Source organism: Bipolaris sorokiniana (genome assembly GCF_000338995.1).
Source record: "Bipolaris sorokiniana ND90Pr unplaced genomic scaffold COCSAscaffold_2, whole genome shotgun sequence".
NCBI lineage: Eukaryota > Fungi > Ascomycota > Dothideomycetes > Pleosporales > Pleosporaceae > Bipolaris > Bipolaris sorokiniana.
Window position 1 is genome coordinate 1204462 of NW_006911896.1, and position 16144 is coordinate 1220605.

At 50.8% G+C, this 16144-nt stretch overlaps 8 protein-coding genes across 8 annotated transcripts; 5 read left to right on the plus strand and 3 right to left on the minus strand.

Annotated features, from left to right (window-relative positions):
- Window positions 1–82: 82 nt before the first annotated feature.
- COCSADRAFT_80330 (uncharacterized protein) lies at window positions 83–1196 on the plus strand (the record flags this gene model as incomplete). The annotated part of the gene is made up of 2 exons (XM_007697748.1): window positions 83–251; window positions 301–1196. 2 exons carry the CDS (start codon window positions 83–85, stop codon window positions 1194–1196), a joined length of 1065 nt encoding a protein of 354 aa, XP_007695938.1.
- Window positions 1197–2341: 1145 nt separating this feature from the next.
- COCSADRAFT_167542 (uncharacterized protein) lies at window positions 2342–3079 on the plus strand (the record flags this gene model as incomplete). The annotated part of the gene is made up of 1 exon (XM_007697749.1): window positions 2342–3079. One exon carries the CDS (start codon window positions 2342–2344, stop codon window positions 3077–3079), a length of 738 nt encoding a protein of 245 aa, XP_007695939.1.
- Window positions 3080–3380: 301 nt separating this feature from the next.
- COCSADRAFT_133856 (uncharacterized protein) lies at window positions 3381–4925 on the minus strand (the record flags this gene model as incomplete). The annotated part of the gene is made up of 6 exons (XM_007697750.1): window positions 4666–4925; window positions 4510–4614; window positions 4287–4461; window positions 4027–4228; window positions 3912–3979; window positions 3381–3847 (listed from the first exon to the last, which is right to left on the minus strand). Exons 1-6 carry the CDS (start codon window positions 4813–4815, stop codon window positions 3381–3383), a joined length of 1167 nt encoding a protein of 388 aa, XP_007695940.1. The 5' UTR covers window positions 4816–4925.
- Window positions 4926–6241: 1316 nt separating this feature from the next.
- COCSADRAFT_271234 (uncharacterized protein) lies at window positions 6242–7901 on the plus strand. Its single transcript, XM_007697751.1, has one exon. It carries the CDS (start codon window positions 6300–6302, stop codon window positions 7692–7694), a length of 1395 nt encoding a protein of 464 aa, XP_007695941.1. The 5' UTR covers window positions 6242–6299; the 3' UTR covers window positions 7695–7901.
- Window positions 7902–7929: 28 nt separating this feature from the next.
- On the minus strand, window positions 7930–10031 carry COCSADRAFT_33232 (uncharacterized protein). The gene has a single exon (XM_007697297.1). It carries the CDS (start codon window positions 9777–9779, stop codon window positions 8430–8432), a length of 1350 nt encoding a protein of 449 aa, XP_007695487.1. The 5' UTR covers window positions 9780–10031; the 3' UTR covers window positions 7930–8429.
- Window positions 10032–10809: 778 nt separating this feature from the next.
- Window positions 10810–11372, plus strand: COCSADRAFT_271248 (uncharacterized protein). The gene has a single exon (XM_007697752.1). The coding sequence runs from the start codon at window positions 10982–10984 to the stop codon at window positions 11300–11302; it is 321 nt and encodes a 106-aa protein (XP_007695942.1). The 5' UTR covers window positions 10810–10981; the 3' UTR covers window positions 11303–11372.
- COCSADRAFT_349745 (uncharacterized protein) lies at window positions 11373–13847 on the minus strand (the record flags this gene model as incomplete). The annotated part of the gene is made up of 3 exons (XM_007697753.1): window positions 11373–13114; window positions 13164–13532; window positions 13587–13847. The coding sequence occupies 3 exons, from the start codon at window positions 13845–13847 to the stop codon at window positions 11852–11854; spliced, it is 1893 nt and encodes a 630-aa protein (XP_007695943.1). The 3' UTR covers window positions 11373–11851.
- A 373-nt stretch (window positions 13848–14220) lies between these two features.
- COCSADRAFT_156740 (uncharacterized protein) lies at window positions 14221–15579 on the plus strand (the record flags this gene model as incomplete). The annotated part of the gene is made up of 3 exons (XM_007697754.1): window positions 14221–14308; window positions 14362–14537; window positions 14593–15579. The coding sequence occupies 3 exons, from the start codon at window positions 14221–14223 to the stop codon at window positions 15577–15579; spliced, it is 1251 nt and encodes a 416-aa protein (XP_007695944.1).
- Between the last annotated feature and the right edge of the window lie 565 nt (window positions 15580–16144).

The window sequence follows — 16144 nt, forward strand, 5'->3', positions numbered from 1 at the left end:
TGCCTCACTTCCCATACCAACACAACAACAATCAAACAACATGGCGAAGAAACAACGCAAGAACACAGAGGCCGAAGACCCCATGGAAGAAGACTTCGCAAATGATCATGACAGCGAAGATGAAGAGCATGATCTTGGTGACGAAGGCCCACCTACTATTGACCCATATGAGGTCCTGGGCCTTGAGTCTCAAGCAACAGCGGATGATGTGAAAAAGGCATATCGCAAAATGGCACTCAAGTGTCATCCAGGTACGCCCCCTCATTAGGTATCAGGCTCCTCTCTTACTGACAACTGCAGACAAGGCTGCGCCTGATGAGAAAGAAGCCGCCAACAAGGCCTTTCAAGAGATCGCATTCGCATACGCAGTACTTTCCGACGACCGAAGGCGTAAACGTTATGATCTCACCGGCAGTACAGCAGAGAGCCTGGAAGATGACGACGACTTTAACTGGCTTGACTTCTTCCGCGAGCAGTTTAGGAATATCATCAACGAAGAAACCATCAATAAGATTTCTGATGAATACAAAGGCAGCGAAGAGGAGCGCAAGGACTTGATCAACGCATTCAAGAAGACCAAGGGCAACCTGAACAAAGTGTACGATATTGTCATGCTATCCGATATCTTGGTGGACGACGAGCGGTTCAGGAAGATCCTTGACGAAGAGATTGCCAATGGCACGGTTAGTTCATATCCCGCATATGAGAAAGAGACGGACGAGACACGTGAAAAAGCTAAGGATGTAGAAAGGAAGAGGCGCGAAGCCTTTGACAAGCAGCAGGCTCAGGAACAAGAAGAGAAGGCAGAGCCTACCAAGGGAAAAGCAAAGGCGAAGGCAAAGCCTAAGAGCAAGAAGAGCAGCACGGATGATATGGCAGGACTAGCAACTCTGATCCAACAACGACAAAAGGCACGAGCAGGCAACTTCCTTGATTCTCTTGAGGCCAAGTATGCACCCAAATCACGAGGCTCCAAGCGATCCACACCCATGGAGGAACCGCCTGAGGAACTATTCGAAGCCAACCGAAAGAAGCAGAAAACGAACAGCCGGCCGAAAAAGAAGGCCAAGCAAGAGAGTGAAGATGAGGTGATGGAGTCTGGGGAAGAGGATATTGGCGATTCTGAGGAAGAGAAAACACCGCCCCCGAAGAAGACGAGAGCGAAGCGGAAGGTGAATGCGCGCGGGCGGACTTAGCGTTTGTGCCTCAACTCAAACTCTATTTTGCGAGAAACTGTCACGGTGATGGATGCAAGGCGTTCAGAATGAGATACATCATCCATGTTCTACTGCAAGGAAGGAACTTTGGAATGGTGGTGTAGTTATTCTGGGACCAACGATACCCAGGTACCGAGTGGTACCAGCTTTATGGTGAATTTAGCTACCTAAGAAGATCATTCTATCATGCCCAGATTTTGAATTTTATCCTGAACACGGGCTATCATGGGTATTTAGAATATATCTGCCTTTTCATTTGATTGGTTCCGCCAAACTGTGCATTCCTCACGTTCGCCTCATCTCGTTTCTTCCACTCCCGTACAGTGTTCAATAAAAAAATTGATTTTACTACAAAGGTACTTGACAGTCGCACATGCAATCTTTGCCATCTATATCTCAGTACGTTGCTTGTTGGGTTCAATCGAGCTGCCTAAGTACGTGCTAAGCAGAAGTTACGCACCTTCTTTAAGACTTTTACAGCAGTAACTCTGCTTTACACAGAGTTTAACAAGGCAACTGGACAAGACTTAGCACATCGCAATTGCCTATGCCATGCTTGGCTGAACTTGACTTTCCACTTTAGTATCGCAGTCACTACCTTGCCTATGTCTTCTCACGCGTACAGGATATCTGTTAATAGGCTTTCTAACTTCGCACGCGCTTTACATTCACGGTTTACCATCGGATCTTCTTCCCTCTCATTCACATTACTTTAGCGTACCCCAATAGTCACTACAGTAATAAGAGCTACGCCACTACCAACGAAACAAGCGAAAGTCATAGAGGATGAGTAGTGAAAGGACACTTTTCAGGTCGTGTAGGGACTTGTGAATTCAACTCAAGGCTCACTCACTCTACAAAAGCCCAGCAGCAGTTAACAACCCCACTTTCTGTGTCATTCCGTACACAAAACCCAGGAGAAACAAAAGATTTCGATTCGTCGAAAGTCCGAGAAAGCAGTCGTTGATACTCTCGTTACCGTGGTGGATAGAAGAAAGATCAAAAATAAGGTGAGTTTGCTCTTAGTATCACCAAGACATAAATTGACGGAACCTTACTAGATGAGCTTTCCTAGTCAACAGCTCAACACCAACCTCTATAGGTTCACAGCACCAATGACCCAGATGACCCCGCCGGCGGACTCTTCTACGAATGAAACGAACAACACAGGCACTAGCGTAAGTACACCACATCTGAACAATCAGTCGCAATCTCGAAGCAACTCTGAAACCATGACTTGCGAACGACAAGCCAGAAACAAACTAACAGCAATACAGTCCACCCCGCAGCCCACCAACCGTCACTTCAACCATTCCATCAGCCTGGCTAAGAACGAGTCTCTCAACCAAACCGCCAACTCACCAACTCACCAGCCCCCGACCGATTTTTCCTCTCCTTTCCTCCCACCAGTCACACTGACGCCCGCACCGCCACCTCCATCTTCGCCCCCCGCAACCACCAACGCCCAAATAGCCTACCTCCTCTCCAACCTCCTCACCCACGTCCTGCAATCAAACCCACACCTCCTCCCCTCCTCCCCACCCACCACCACCACGCGCCTGACCAGCACACCCATCAACGACATCGCGCACGCCATGTGGAATGTCGCTTTCGCTCATGGCGACCTGTTGCAGCGGGCATGCCAGTACGGCGCCATGTTTTCGCCACTGAAGCTTGCGGCGCTTGCGAAACTTAATTTCCTGCCCAGTTGGTGGTTTTTTCGCGATTTGGCAATAAAGGGGCTGCAGGAGAGGGGGTGCAAGGTGGATGATGCGGAGATGGAGGGGACGTGGCAGGAGGCTGTGGGGTGGTGTGTTGAGGTTAATGGGAGGAGGGGTGGGGGGGTTAGAGAAGGAGGGTAATTAGGAATGATCAAGTGGGAGAAGTAAGTGGACTAGTCGTGTGGGGTTGAGATGGGTGGATCTGGAGAGGAAGTTTGGGAAGTGTGGGTTTGAGAAGTAGAGTATTTGGCGTCTTCATAGAGACGGCTTGTGGCATGGCCTTTGGTTCAATACCAAGAGTGTGTGATACATGGACGTTTGAGCTCAGCCATAACACCCAGAACGTATAAACGCCATGTGACGAAGTCCCTATCATTAAAGCTGTGTTCATATAAAACATTAAAACTAGGCATGGTTGTAAGCAAAATTAAGTATGTTTATCTCATTCAGGTATTCGAAATCTTCCAAGACTAAACATACTGCCTCTAGCAAGGTTATTATGGAAGCTGGCCCGCAGCTCGAGTTTTGGCGGCCCTTCGCTTTGCTGGTGTACTGACACCGTCTGCAAGATCTGATTGTCGGGCGTAGTAGTATGCGGCAATATTTCATCTGAAATGTCAATTTTCGGGGTCCGCGGGGCGCCGCCCCAGCCCGTAGGAGCAGGCCCTGTGACGTGTGAAGTCATGATTCCCATTTCCGTAGGCACCAGATCCGATACGCTCAGGCTGCGGCGGTAATCGCGGCCTTTTCCGGTGTAGTCGAAGGATGTGCTTTGCTCATAGGGTGCATCTGCAAAGCCGAGAAGTTGCAGTATGTGGTATACTAACGGTCGGTAAGTTGCGATGCTACTTGCTACGATGCCTATACCAGGTTCCACTGTGCTCCATATGGCGACATCGGTCGTAGCATCTAGAAGGTGCAGTTAGCGAATGAAAGGCCATTGTTGTATATGGCGAAAAATGGAAATGCGTACAGAGAAAATCAGGGCCGTCATAAAGTGTGTGTATGTATCCCATGCGGACGACGGTGCCTGTACTCCCACTAACCGCTCGTTAGCACTTTGTAAGCTGACGATACGGACAACGTACATGGCAGCAAACGCAAGGATACACGCAACCACGATCTTGGTCTTCGTCTTCATATTCAGGCACCAGACCATCCAGAAAGGAAGTAATCCCAATATCCAATCGGCCGCGGCGTTGATAGCGGCGAGAGCGTAACTGATGCCTAGGGTTGGGCCTTTTGGTATACATTTGCTTGAAGCAGGATGTATCTCCCAGAATGCTGAGACTAAACATCATCAACAAAAATGCCGTACAACTTCTGAATCAGGACTTAGCAGGAGAACACTGGAGCATGACCAAGAACAAGTAAATCAAACAGCACAGAACAGTGCCTCCCATCAATATCCGTATGCACCAGATGTGGTTTCGCTTGACGGCGACTCGGAGATAGAAGTACCCAATGGAAAACTTGAGAAGGCCGTTGGTCACTACGTACATGACTTCACACAAGTACCAAAACTATCTTGAGTCAGTAACTGAGGTTGAGACAAAAGGCATATGACTGACTAGTAGTGCGGTCTTTGCATCGTGATCGCTTAGACGCCATCGATGCTGGCCAGTTCCATGTACTGCTGCAACGATTTGAAAGCAAAGATAAACAGTGAATACTAACTGGGTGGTTGGGTTAGTGCCGCAGCGTTATTAGGCGAGCAGTGTACGTACTTGTGTTGCAACCATGTACGAGTCATCTTTTCCCCATATTGTTCTCAGACATAGGCGTACATAGACTCGCAAGCAGACAGTGACCCATGTCAAGACGAAGAAAAGGATTGCTACTGCGAGGACCTCTTGCTTCCGATTATCGGATGTCATGGTGGTGTAGCTCTTCGTTCGATTAGTATCGTCAGTTGTCGAGCTTTGTAGATCACGCGTCGTCTCATGATTCGCTAGAAGAGGTCCATGTCAGGAAGAGGTATTTTTTCCAAGAGGATCCTAAGGGTACAAGATGGAGACGTGAGGAAGAGTAGCAGGGTTATCAGACAGGCACTAAAGTCTCGGTTTCTTTACCGCATGACCCAGCCAAGCGGTACATTGCTTGGACTAGGATGGTAGAGGCATTGTGGACCTCGGAGACCCAGCAGCAACCTAGTAACGGAGATCTCGTTCATCACTGACTCGCGGGTGGCATGTGCTGAGCAATATTTGTTTCCCGAGTCATTATAGTGACTTTGATTAGCGCCTCTTTAGCCGTATACACAGGTAGATGGGCGATGATAAACAGCTGATACGAAAAAGGCGCATTCGTATACAGATGTGGGGTACATGGATTAGGCGTTCACGCAAGGTGCCAGAAAACGACTGCCGAAAGGTGACTGTTTCATAAGAGGGAACTTCGTATAGCAACCTTTTCATATCCACACAGTCGGAGTGTTGACCGTGGGGTATGTGAAACAGGCTAGGAGGAGCAAGGCGGTCTTGGTACAGTGAGACGCTCCGAGGCGAGCATGGAAAATCTCAAATATCGGACTTCTTAGGTGATAGCACAGTCAGAACAAGCTTGGTGTTGGGTACATAAGGGTTAGTTTGTTTCGGCAGATGTGAGCATGGCGCCAATCAATCTGCACAGGGATGACAGCGCGGAGACGTGGGTTGCTCATCACAGCCCTGAACAGGGGGACATGCCGTCGCAGCCACAGAGCATCAGCTACGTTGTGAGGCTCCGTGCCGCGTGAGTGGTGTTGTCAAGCAGTTTAGCGTTCCGGTAGTCACGAATGCCGGAGCCAATGCAGGCCGGGTCCCTACGGATGATTACTAGTCAGCTGCAAAGCAAACTTTACGTACCGTACTTTCAGCTGCCCTGGAGTAATCTCCGAACTCTGCTCCTGACTTTACGAATCCAACAGAATAACTAGCAGCCTCTCCCAAGCCTCATGTAAAATGTCTTGCTAGCAGGTCTCGGAGCTTGTCGCACCTCGGTTCATGTGAACACAATTGACGTCACCAACACTGATGAGAACTGCGGGCAAATGTCGGCTTCGCACAGCTGCTCTCTGCTTGTCCTGCACTCTTTTTGCTTGTCATTACCGGATCTTGGTCTCTGAGCACACATAAATTGCAAGTAAGATGGAAACAGCCAGTAGTGCGGATAGCCGCCATGAGCAACAGCTTGTCGGGTGCTTGCACCTTGATGGCAAGCCGTTTGCTGACTTGTCCAATGTTTCTGTTTGCTATCTCAAGCACAGTCGTCCAACGACGAATAAAGCGGCCGTCTGGTTTCTACATTCTACCTTTCACTTTCTATTCAGTCATCATGCTCACAATCTTTACTTAGCAGTATAGCACGTGTCGTTTCCACCATGGCCACCCAAAGCCAGAATATCTGCTCGTTACCAGAAGATCTCCGTTGCTATCTTCTCCGCGGAAATACCATGGTGCCACTCATACCAGCCGACCAGCTACCATTCCAACTCAAGGGGATTCCGCGGCAACTTACACATCGTCAAATGTCAGACCAGGGCTGGAAGCTATTCAAGGAAACAAAAGACGCGCCCTCTGTGCTTTCAGTCCAAGCACCCATTCCCAACGATAGCCCCTCGCACTGCTCTCCAGATGGGAAGCCTCAATATCTCGCACCTGACCACAACGTCCGGACTGAATCACAGAACACAAACATAGCTCTTGGCTACTCAGGCCGGTTGTCGCCGCAGACACTAGCAGCTGGTACATACGAATGCCTAGGCACGCCGTCCACCACTCGGTCTGAACGCCAGTCGTCGCTAGCTGACGCCGTGTACCATAGGGAAGCCCAGCGATCTGGGTACAACAACTCTAACCCCGGCCCAGAACCCTCAAAAAAAGTATATTGTACACACTGGATAGCAACTGGCGAATGTAGATGGATGCACACAGGGTGCAAATACAAGCACGAAATGCCTGGGACTGAAAAGCTCCGCGAACTAGGTTTCACCCGCGGCACGCCCAGGTGGTGGAGGGAGAGAAATGCTGTTTCTCCTGCCAAGCCACTAACTTGGATGCAGCGCAAAGTAGGAGGAAGAGCAAGAAGTCAAAGTCTAGAGCCGCCTGCTGAAAATATGCCTCCTGCACGATCATTCCCAGATGCTCTGACGTTCCGCGCTCGTAGATCCGAAGACCGATATGCACCCGGCAGCGAGGTAGTACAGAAACCTGGTGGTGGCGTTTGCAAGCGGCAAGGTTCAACTGAGCACTCACCTGCATCATCTATTATAACGCCGCTACTAGTAGCCCAAACCCCCAACCTCATAGATCTAGACGACACTCCCCTCCCCCCACCCGGCCCCTCGCAATCCCAACCCTCGACCGCAGAATCAAGCGAGACATGCACCCCTCATTCCGACGCCTCCTCTTCTTCCCCTCCTACCCCACCCTTCGTACCCCGCAAGACCCCGCTTACCAAGACCTCGCGTCTCAAGATCATCCCTGTGTCATCTTCTTCTTGCCCTTCTTCTTCTTCGTCGTCGTCGTCATATCAGGAAGATAGTTCGGACATTGACACTGATGCTGACACTGATGACGCTCCCGCTGCCCCTGTCGCTACTACACATCGACAGCGCCGCTCTAAGCGTGATACTAGCGCTCCAAATGTTACGTCGGCTGCCAGACGTGTGACGAGGTCTGAAGCAAAGTTTAGTCTTGCTAGTTCAAAATACGCGGTCAAGATGCCTAGGGTTCAGCGGGAGGTGCGTGGGGAGCTTGATAAGCGGAAAGGCTGAGGTGTGTGAGGTGAACCGGTAGGGGAAGGGTATGTTTAGTAGGACTGGGTGTATCGTCAGTGAGTAGATGGAGTTATGAAGACGAGTATAGATTCTACATTTACAAGGTTCGACTAGGTTCTTTTTCTCGTTAGGTAGGCTAGAGTGTATACAGATAGTTATATTCAATGCATAATAAATTATTGTTTTCTTTTCCGCTCACATGTTTCACTTAAAAACTGCGATAATTTTTAAAACTGATTTCCATTCAACTCCATACATAGCTTGCTAAAAACAGGCTTCTAGAAAAGATTAACCTAAATACTTGCTTCATACAAATATACATGCATGCATACATACGCCTTTGTCCTCCCCTCCAACCTGACCAATGACGATGATGATGATGATGATGAGGACAAAATGCCGCTTGCTTCATATATACCAAGAATAGAACAATAAAAAACGCCCATAGAGATAGATGAATGGAAAAAAAATGAAACTAAAGGGCCACGGGAGTACCATATATAACCCGATTGGTGGGCGAAAAGGGAAAAGAAAACGCACCACCGGGGGGTTCCCGGCGGAATATGCGAGTGGGGAGATCGTAGCGCGGATACCGCGTCTAAGCTGACCAGGCCAGACCAGACCAGGAGCAAGATGGAGAGACAGGAAAGAAACGATAACAAGAAACAAAAGACTATGCCCATACAATTTTGAATGTATCCAAGTCATGAATTCTTTTTGTTTTCTTCTTCTTCACGCGCCCCATTTCTGGACTGCTTCGCTCAACTCCTTTGTTAATCCCCGCCGTACAGCCAATAGCTCTTCTTTCGCGTTTTCGGCTTCTTTTTCGCTTCGCTCGATGCGTCCTCTTAACCCGTCTACTTCACTTCTTAGCTCTTTTCGGAATTCTTTACTCGCGTTCTCTACCGCTACTAATCTTTGCACTTCCAGGCGCATCTTTTCGCCAGAAGACTCGACGCCTTCTAGGCGCTCTTTCATGGCGTTCATTTCGCGCTTCATGCTTTCTACTTCGCGCTTTAGGGCGTCGGATTCGATTTGCATGCTACGATATGCGTGGGATTCCCTGGCCATGCGCTGCTGAAGGTCGGATTTTTCTGATTCAAGGCCATTTAATGAGGCTTTGAGGCCAGCATTTTCGTCTTTGAGGTGATTAATTCGGTCGGTTAGGGCGCGGTTGACGCGCTCCGGAGCAGGACTGCGTGGGCTGAGAATGGATCCCGAGGATGGCATTGAGGTAGACTCCTGGAGTTTCGAAGGGACAACGATTTGCTCGCTGAGCGTGCGCCGGGGGTGTTTTTTTGGGCGGATGGCGGATGGAGGGATGTTTGGGTAGTCTTCGTCGCGTTCGCGTTTAATTTTAATGTTTAAGCTGTCTGTTGCAGCGCGCTTCATTGGAGGGTGTTGATATTCGTCAGATACGGGGCGGGTTGTTGAAACAGTGGAGGAGCGCTTGGGTCGGACAGTAATAGGATCTTTTTCGAAGGGTGTTGAAGGTTCTGATTTTCTCGATGGTGGTAGTAATGGACGCTCGCCTTCATTCTGAACCCACAGACAAGCATCGCGAAAATTCCTGGTAAACATTGTAGGATCTGATCGTGTGCGGGATAGCTCTTTCACGTGGCCGGCAGCCAAAAAATAGTAAAGAATGAGTGCAGATACGCGGTGGATTGCTTTTGAACCTCCGGTATCGTCACCGACGTCACAAAATGGGGCATGAAAGGCAACGGTGCTGGTGCTATTTACCGACAACAGCTCATTGCTGCCATCTTCGAGCTCAGTGATGCGATAGAAGCTGACCTCTGCTTCGTCCTCGTGGACATGGGCTGTGACACGGTCAATGGGTTCATCGTCGTCGCCGGCGGGACCTGGGGCGTAGCCGCCGATGACGAGTAGCTGCTTGTGGGTAGAGCGGCCGAGGGAGCGCCAGATAGCTCTGCTGATAGTAAAGCTCTCGTCAAACTCGATCCATTGCAGCCTGGCAGCACGCGGTAGAGCGCGAAAGGGCGCGGCAAAGTGATGGCGGGCCCAGGCCTGGACATTGTCGTTTGTAAGGGGAGATCTTGTCTCATTGAAGTCGGCCATTGTGGCGGATGATTGGCGAGGTGTCACCCGCTGTTGTGCTGGAGGTCAATGGGCTGCTGCGTAGTAATTGGCAGAGGTGGAAAGTGCACGCGCTGAGATTGCGGAGGGGTGACAAGGAACTGGCAAGCGATCTGTTATTGATCGCGACTGAAGATTGTACAACGAGCACCTGTTGCCGCCATCGAGGCCCTGGAGACAGCGGGATCACGGCGACATGAGTGCGCAGGCAATCTGTGTGTTTGTGTGCGTGCGAGAAGAGTGTAGTAGTAGAAGGGTTGTTGACGCCGCGGCGACAAGTCAGGCGGGATTCCTTCCGGCGCCCGTTATTTGCGGGGCTGGTACGTATTAGTGGCTGGCCGACTGAAAGGGGAAGGTGCGCCAGACCAGTGCTGCACCATGTCGCTACGGCCGGCCCTCTGCAGCCATGTTCATATGGATTGCATGTTGGGACGCTCTCGCCATGGCTACGTGGATGTGCCCTGTGAAGCCTCGCTGTAATTAAAAGCGGCCAATAGGGGTACGGCGTATGTGAAGACGTAATACACATGTGGTCAGCAACAGGCGTCCTGGAGACTTCCCATACCCACCACCCGTTCCCCATATCAGCCGAGGCCTAGTACCCTCAACCACAAACAGAGTTTACTAGATAATAGACTTAGATATAGCCATGTGCTCGCCCTCGCCCTCGCCCTCGCCCCGTCACCGCCAATCCTCTGCTGGAAATTACCTGTCGTTTCAGGCCTCGTTGCCTTTGTCTTTGTTTTTTTGTCGCGGCTGTTCCTTATCTAATCGGCATCCGCCATGCTTGCATCCCGAAGGCCCATGTACTGCGCCGGCAATATATGGCTGCTCTCCATGAACACCTATAGGGACTAGGGCCTGTGTCTCTGAGCTTTTTTTTCTTGCGGAGGAAATGCGAAATATGTACCGGCACAGCGTATGTTCGGCGCTGTAATCCTTTTATCCGTTTGCGATATCAGTACTTTACCTGATACCCTGATCCGCCGATTCAACGCGTCTACGTCATCGTCTGTCTTTTTTTTTGCGACCAACGCGCCACACGCGGCTGTTTACCTAGACTAAAACACCTAATCTGGCCGAATCTCACTTTCTATCTCTAACAACCCTTGCGTCCTCTTCAGCTGTTATCCCACTAACAAGACCCTCACTACCACTACTGTGTGCGCCCGCCAACGTCAACCATGCCCCGCCGCGCTCCCTCAACCAACACCCCCACTTCCGATACAACCACCACCACAGCGTCTCCAGCGAAGGTCCGGTGGCCAGCCACATTCACAGATGGCTTGCCGCTTCCAAAAATAGTCGTCTTCGACCTCGATTACACTCTCTGGCCCTTTTGGGTCGACACGCACGTTACCGCCCCGCTTAAGCCTACCGAAGGCGGCTTAAAAGCAAAGGACCGATATGGCGAGGGCTTCGGCTTCTACAGTGATGTCGGGGGTATCCTAGAAGCAGTACGATCGCCCCAAATCCCCTATCTGATCACATCGACAACTAACTAAGCTGCTATAGCTCAAAGCCAAGAATATTCTCATCGGCGCTGCCTCTCGCACCTGTGCACCAGATCTCGGTCGCGAGATGCTAAAGCTGCTCAAGATACCCAGCCCATCCGGCTCTTCATCCCGCGCAATCGACTACTTTGATCACCTGCAAATATACCCCGGCAACAAAACGACACATTTTGAGCGCATACACCGCGACAGTGGCCTCGAGTACGAGGATATGCTCTTTTTCGATGACGAGGCTCGGAATAAAAATGTAGAGGTCCTAGGCGTCACGATGCAGCTTATTAGGGACGGTGTGACAATAGAAGAGATTGACAACGGAGTTCGGAGTTGGAGGAAAAGGAATGGCAGGACAAAGCCATTAGGACAATGATTGGCTACCAAAGACACGTGCGCTGACTCGACGCAGGCAAATATAGAGTAAATACGATACCCATTCATTCAAGTCTCTGAGACTATGGTTACCGGTTGTTCGTGACTGACGTTACATTCATGACTAGACGTTACCCAACTCCACGAGCCACCTGTCAACACACACACACAGATTTACAACGGCACTGCCGCGCCGTCACCCCGCATGTCGCTGCCTCCGCTCCAAACCTGCATGCCATCATCCTCATGCCGCCTGATTATCTGGCCTCGGCCAAACATGCCCCGCTTGTAACCACTCAGCTGCTCCACACTGTGTCCCAGTGCCTTGAGCTCCTTGACCACCTTTGCATCAATGCCCTCTTCCAAGTAAATAGTCGCGTCCGTCATAGTTCCATCTGCGCTCGGCATGCCCGCTCCGATGCAGAAGCGCGGTGAGTCGAGCGCAGCCTGCGGGTTGAGCTTGAACACCTCCTGATTCAGTAGCACCTGCACGTGACCCTGCGGTTGCATGAAGCCGCCCATGACACCGTACACAGAGTGCAAGCTCCCGTCGTTAACATACGTGGTCAGACCGGGGATAATGGTATGATACGGTCGCTTCCTTGGCGCCAGAACATTGGGATGGTCCTTGTCCAGGCTAAAGTTTGCGCCGCGGTTCTGCAGCGTGAAGCCGCAGCCCTTGGGGATGATGCCGGTGCCGAAGCCACCATAATTGCTGTTGATGAAGGAAATGGCGTTGCCGTCTTGATCCGAGCAGCAAAAGTACACCGTGTCGCTTTGTAGATGTGCCGGCGATCCGTGGACTGGGGCTGAAATGGCCTTCTTTGGATTAAACAGCTTTGCGCGCTCTGCCAAGTACTTTTCTGAAATGAGCTCTGCTGAAGGTACCTTGACCACGTTGGGGTCGGTAACAAACCAGTGCGCGTCGCAAAAGGCGATTCGGAGCGCTTCAATCAGAGCATGCAGGTGGCTTGTGCTGTTGTGGTCTTTGACGCTCCATTTAGGAATCTTGCCTTGCTTCTCCAGCTCTTGGATGATGCCCAGAGCCATCAGAGCCACGATGCCCTGGCCATTTGGTGGATGCTCCCATAGTTCGATACCGCCGTTAGTATTCTCTCCTACGCCTTGGCCAGTGTATTTCAGTGAAATGGGGTCGACAGGCTCAGACCCAGTTTCGGCATGATGTTTGAGGTCGTCTAGAGTGAGGTAGCCACCAAGATCTTGCACCACCTTTACAAGCTGTTCCGCGACTTCTCCTTCGTAGAAGCCCTTCTTTCCGTGCTTGGCGAGGAGCTTGAACGTATTCGCGATTGTTGTGTTCTTCATGATTTCACCTGCTTTTGGTGCCCTGCAGCCATCTTTGGCAGACGGGTCTTTTTTCAGCATTTCATGGCCGTTGGGTGAAGCACGTCGAATGTCAGCTTCGCTAGCTGCCCACTATTACAGTCTCAGTAGGCATCTCTCAAATGGACCTGGTTTGACTTACAAAGGTTGCAGATAGCTCAGACACTGGGAAGCCCTTCTCCGCAAGCTCAATAGTAGGCGCAAGGACATCCTCCATGCTGACCTTTCCACTACCAAAGCGCTCAACGCAGTCAACCCACCCTGCTGCTGCGCCAGGAACTGTCGCCGCAAGCACGTGATCCATAGGTATCTGACCATGCTGGCCATCCGCGAGATTAAGATCTTTCCTGACCTTCTCAAGTGTGACGTTCTCACCCGAGCGGCCAGATCCATTCAGCGCCGAGACCTTCTTCGTCTTTGCATCGTAGTACAAACAAAACATGTCACCACCAATGCCGGTGGAGCCTGGCTCTGTAACATTGATAGCTGCGGCCACAGCTACAGCTGCATCCTGGTAAATTGTGAGTTATTTGCACATGGTAATGGGTAATAGATTACGTCATACAGCTGCATTTCCGCCTTTCCTCAGAATCTCTATGCCAGCTGCCGAGGCGAGTGACTGGGTGCTCGATACGATGCCCTTTGTGCTGTGCAGCACGGAGCGCCGGCTGGGAAAGTGGACAAACTGGGGTTCAGGATGAGGATACACATTTGGATTGCCTGCAACAGTAGCTTCTTCTGCGAGCCGCTGCTTCTTTGCTTGAGGTTCAGGCTCCGGGTCGTGGTTGGCCTTGGTCCTCTTGCTTCGTCGTGGAGTAGGCGGCATTATGTCTGGAGGGCGTCTGGAGCTCTGGGGCAGCTTCTGAAGCTCTTTTTGCTATGAATACGGGGAAAGTTTATGAATGTGTACTTGACATAGCTCTTTTATGTACGACGGCTATCCCCGGAGATGGTCGATGCCGCTTGTAGTGCCGATCTCGCTCGATAAATACCTCGGGACATGGTGCAGCGGCCTCCGATAAGTGCCCATGACGTTTATGGCAAGACGCGAACGATATGCATGCGGAAGGTGGTTAAAGCGGTGTGACCCTTGCGAGCGTGAGAGACGACGTCACGTGCAATGCGTTCCGAACCGATCGGAATGAGCGTTGGAGACTGAGAATTCCGTCACAATTGAAATTCTGCGCATGTCCACGACTATGCTTGCAGCGTCCTGGATATGTCGAAGCTGCCTTTCACGAATAGGGAGGTCACTTCTTAGGCGCAATGTTCGTCTGCAAAGCTCGGGTGAGTAGTCTGAATCTATGTTTTATGGTATGCTGCTAATACTACCACAAAAGCTGCATCACCCGAATCCATACCGCCAGCCCTCCTTGCTCGAGCTCAGGCAATCACTTCTGAACATAAACAACTCACAGAAAAGCTGACCAATGGCTTCGATACGCGTGCGGCGAAGAAATTGGGCGAGTACAGTCCCATTGTGAATGCTCTGGGAGAATGGAGTAAGGCCAATGAGGTAAGCATATGATGTGCACATATTACGAGCAGTACGGGTACTGATCTGGACTAAGTCTGTGGCAGAGCTTACCTCGATGATACACGATTCCTCTACCGATCCAGAATTACGATCACTTGCTTCAGATGACCTCGCAGAAACACGAACCCAACTCGCCAATGCTTCTCAAAATCTCATTACTTCGTTGGTACCAGTACATCCTTTTGCGCACCTACCATGTCTGCTGGAGATACGACCTGGCGCAGGTGGGTCAGAAGCTGCTATTTTCGCCGGCGATCTATTTCGCATGTACCAGGCCTTTTGCAATCGAAACGGCTTCCGGACCAACATCCTGAAATACGAAAACGTCAACGGAACGACAGAGGCCGGGATACCACTTTCAGAAGCGATCATCGAAGTAGAAGATGAAAATGCGTACGGTGTTTTCAGATGTGAAGCCGGTGTCCACCGGGTGCAACGCGTACCCGCTACCGAAACCAAAGGCCGGACACATACGAGCGCTGCATCCGTACACGTGCTTCCCAGTATCCAAGAGAACTCCGCAGAAGAGCAGGATTTCGATGACCCAGAAAGCGACTACTACATCGACCCAAAAGAAGTCAAAGTCGAAGTCATGCGCGCCAGTGGCGCCGGAGGCCAACACGTCAACAAAACCGAATCTGCCGTCCGTCTAACACACACACCCACAAACACCGTAGTCGCAATGCAAGACTCACGGTCCCAGCACAAGAACAAGGAGAAAGCGTGGACACTCCTGCGCTCCCGCATAGCCCAGTCTCGCCGCGAAAAACGCGAGGAGGAATTGGCGAATATGCGTCGCAGCGTCATTGGTGTGGCGAAAATGGGGCGTGGTGATAAAGTACGAACGTATAATTGGGGACAGCAGCGCGTCACGGATCATAGGAGCGGGACGACGGTGCATGATCTGGATGATGTGATGCAGGGAGGTCAGACGCTGACTGCTGTTATGGAGAGCGTGCGAGCGTGGCTTATGGAGAGGGATGTTGAGGCTTTGATTGCGGATGAGGCAGCGGGGAAATGAGTGGGTTTGATGATTCTGCGGAAGCGTGTTTGGTATGAACAGTATGTACGAATGTGGATTGGAGAGTGCTGCTGGTTGTTTTTGGGATCGTAGGTGGAGACTGACTTAGATATACTTATATCTAAACTCGCAGCGTAAAATCCCATTGCTCTTAGAAAAGAAATAGGATACATGCTCGAATCGATTCCGAGACAATTTTTGCGTTCTTTCTTTTGTTTTGGTTCTTGTGAATATCACACATTGGCAACCAGCGACCTCACCATCTTGTCCGAATACCCGGCTTGCACCCGCTTTTCACTAAGCCAACCACTGTTCTGTCTTTGCTGTTCTTAATCTCAACACCTCTTTAACCCACAATACCCCCCGTTCATCTCATTCCACCCAACCCTACTCGACCGTAACCTAAATCAAACCCCCTAGTCACACCCCGAACCCCCCACATTCACTCCCCCAGCTTTCCCCACGTACTCGATTCAACCCAGTCACAAGATGAAAACCATAGCACCATACATATACTCCCTCGATTCACTTAACCTATTACCTGCCCTACCCCTTTCCCCTTTTC